This window comes from Ipomoea triloba, chromosome 14 (assembly GCF_003576645.1).
Source record: "Ipomoea triloba cultivar NCNSP0323 chromosome 14, ASM357664v1".
Taxonomy (NCBI): Eukaryota; Viridiplantae; Streptophyta; class Magnoliopsida; order Solanales; family Convolvulaceae; genus Ipomoea; species Ipomoea triloba.
In genome coordinates, this window is record NC_044929.1 from 18149416 (window position 1) to 18152288 (window position 2873).

Below are 2873 nucleotides of genomic sequence, written 5' to 3' on the forward strand. Positions count from 1 at the left end.
GCATCAATAACTCTCTCAATTTCTTTTCTTTTGCAGAATATGTCTGTTTTTTTTCCTTCTCTATTTCTTTTGCTCACTTTCTTTCTTTTCATTTTTTTCATTTTTTTCTTTTCCTCGTTTTCTTTTGTTTTTTTCTCATCATCATGAATTTGACTAGGAGTCAAAGGTACAAGAGTTACTTTCTTTCCTTCATGTACAAATGAATATCTATTACTAAAACCTTCATGGATGGTCTTCTTATCGAATTGCCAAGGTCTCCCCAAGAGCACATGTGCAGCCTGCATGGGAACTACATCACATAAAATCTCATCGGTATACCATCCAATGGAGAGCGGAACTAACACCTGTTTGTCAACCTTGATTTCTCCATTTTTGTTTAGCCATTGTAGAGAGTATGGCATTGGGTGCTCAATTGTATTCAATCTTAGCTTTGTAAGTAGTTCAGTACTAGCTACATTAGTACAACTGCCCCCATCAATTATAAGCTTACACACTTTGTTATGAATGTGACATCTAGTGTGAAATATGTTTTCTCTTTGCTCTTCTTCACCTTTAGCTTGCAAGTTCAACAATCTTCTCACCATCAACATATCTCCTTCAGCGGGGCTTAGAATTTCATCTTCACTTCCACTAGGAGCTCTAGATTCCTCCTCAAATTCTGGATCAGTCTCAAATTCCCCTGAGTCAAGCAAAATAACATTTCTTTTGTTAGGACAATCTTTAGCTATGTGGCCTCTACCTTGGCATTTAAAACATTTGGTGTTGCTCGTCCGGTTGGTAGCAATATCAACTTTGTCCTTCCCCTTATTAATAGACTTGCTCGCTTCTCCTTTGGGCTTGAAGTCCCTTTTCACTTCTTTGTTTGACCTCCAATTCTGAGCCCTTAGTTTTTTTTTCTTAAGTTTCTTTTCTACTTCATAATCCAAGTAGTCACACATTTCAATTTCATCTTGGATGTCCCAATTCAACCCCTTGATAAACCTAGAAATAGTAGTTTCAGGATCTTCTGCAATTCCAAGCTTTGTCAAGAGTTTCTGCTCCTCATGGTCATACTCAGCTACAGACATTCTACCTTGTACAAGTTCTTGTAATTGTTGATGTAATTCTCGTTGGTATGAAGCAGGGACCCATTTCTTCCTCATCAACACCTTCATTTCTCTCCAACTCCTTACCTCTCTATCCCCACTCCTTCTCCTATCCAACACCTCTTTATCCCACCAAAGAGTAGCAAAATCACTAAATTCTAGTATCACCATCTTAAGTTTTTTTTCTTTCAGAGTAGTTATGGCAATCAAAAATTCTGTCTACCTTCCTCTCCCATTCTAAATAAACATCAGGATCTCTCTTACCCATAAAGTTAGGAGTAGGTGCGTTAATGTTCCTAATGTCATCATCTTCCTCATCTCTATCCCTCCTATATCCTCTATTATCTCTCCTTCTTCTCATATCATATTCTTCTCCCCTATCTTCCTCACTTGTATTGCCTTCATCTCTTCTCTCATTAACTCTCACATTCACCCTCTCATTTTCCCTCTCATTCTGACCTTCATTTTGATGATTCGGTCTCCTATCTCCCTCCATTCTCTCTATTCGACCATTCAACCCCTCAATCGCATTGGCCATTTTAGCAAATTGTCCCTTCATGGCTCTGATCATAAGGCGCATGTCAAATATTTATTTATTTTTAGTTTGTTTAACTCCTAGCTTTCAATGACTTACTCTGCATTTAGTTTGTTTAACTCCAAGTTTCTACTCTGTATTTCCCTGCAAATAAGTTCTGTCATTGCATGCAGAAGATCCATTTGTGTTCTCTGACTTACTGCTACTCCCATCTCTTCAACCCTTTGCTCTTTTTGAATTTCTTTCCTTTTACTGTTGGGTAATTGTTTGGCTTCAAAATGCAGAAGATCCAAGCTTCTTTGTTCAGTGTAGCATCCTTCCTTTCCTGTCCAAATTAATTATAGAATTCGGCCTCAGATTCATTCAATGCAACATCCAAATACCCATAGAAGACAGAAAACAATTTATACCATAAAGCAAACAATACAAAATTGATAAACTGAATTTACCTTCTCATTGTGATACAAACATTCTTTACTTTTCATGATTTCGCCTCCTCTGCTCTTTTGGTGTGCCTCCTCTGCTCTTTTGGTGTGCAGTGGACTGATCCCCTTGACAAATGGAGAAGGCATATTTTTGGTGCAGAGTGTTGCTCATTGGCGATAGTCTCTGGTGAGCTTTTGGAAGTTATTCAACCTCTTTATATAGAGGTTGAATTGAATCAGGAGACTTATAGAAAAACGACAAGGCAAGTTTTGGAAAAATGAAGCATCAAATTATTTCGTTTCCCCAGATTTATTTCAATTGGAACAAATTTGAATCTGAACAATGAAGCATCAGATCATTCGTTTCCCAGATTTATTTGAATATTGTGTTCGAAGTTTCAAAGGCATTAATTTAGCCCACTAATACGCATATGTAATATAAAAAAAGTAACAAACTAAATATAAAAACAATTGATGATGTAGGCTAAACCTGATAACCTAATGTGAACATCATTAATAATATGAACTAATACCCCTATGCTCAAAACGACGTAGTTTTGTGTTGGAGGGAAATTGGCTTCAAGAAGTTGTTGCTTTATTATAATGATAGATATAGAGAACGTGTTTGTTGTTGCTATCTACTATACTAACAAGAGCCGTCAAATTATTTAATCAAATGGATGGTTCAGATGAATTGTTTAATCAAATAGATGGTTAAGATAATTCAGATTAGTATTATTAATAGAGATTACCTAATTTAACCTTACTTTTATGATTATCCGTTAAGTTTTCCGTTAAATATTCTCTTCTCCGTTAATATTCCGTTAA

The 2873-nt window shown here is 36.2% G+C and overlaps 1 protein-coding gene across 1 annotated transcript; it reads right to left on the reverse strand.

Annotated features, from left to right (window-relative positions):
* Positions 1-1257: 1257 nt before the first annotated feature.
* Positions 1258-2192, reverse strand: LOC116004058. The gene is made up of 3 exons (XM_031243995.1): positions 2099-2192; positions 1720-1945; positions 1258-1648 (listed from the first exon to the last, which is right to left on the reverse strand). The coding sequence occupies exons 1-3, from the start codon at positions 2190-2192 to the stop codon at positions 1258-1260; spliced, it is 711 nt and encodes a 236-aa protein (XP_031099855.1).
* Positions 2193-2873: the final 681 nt, after the last annotated feature.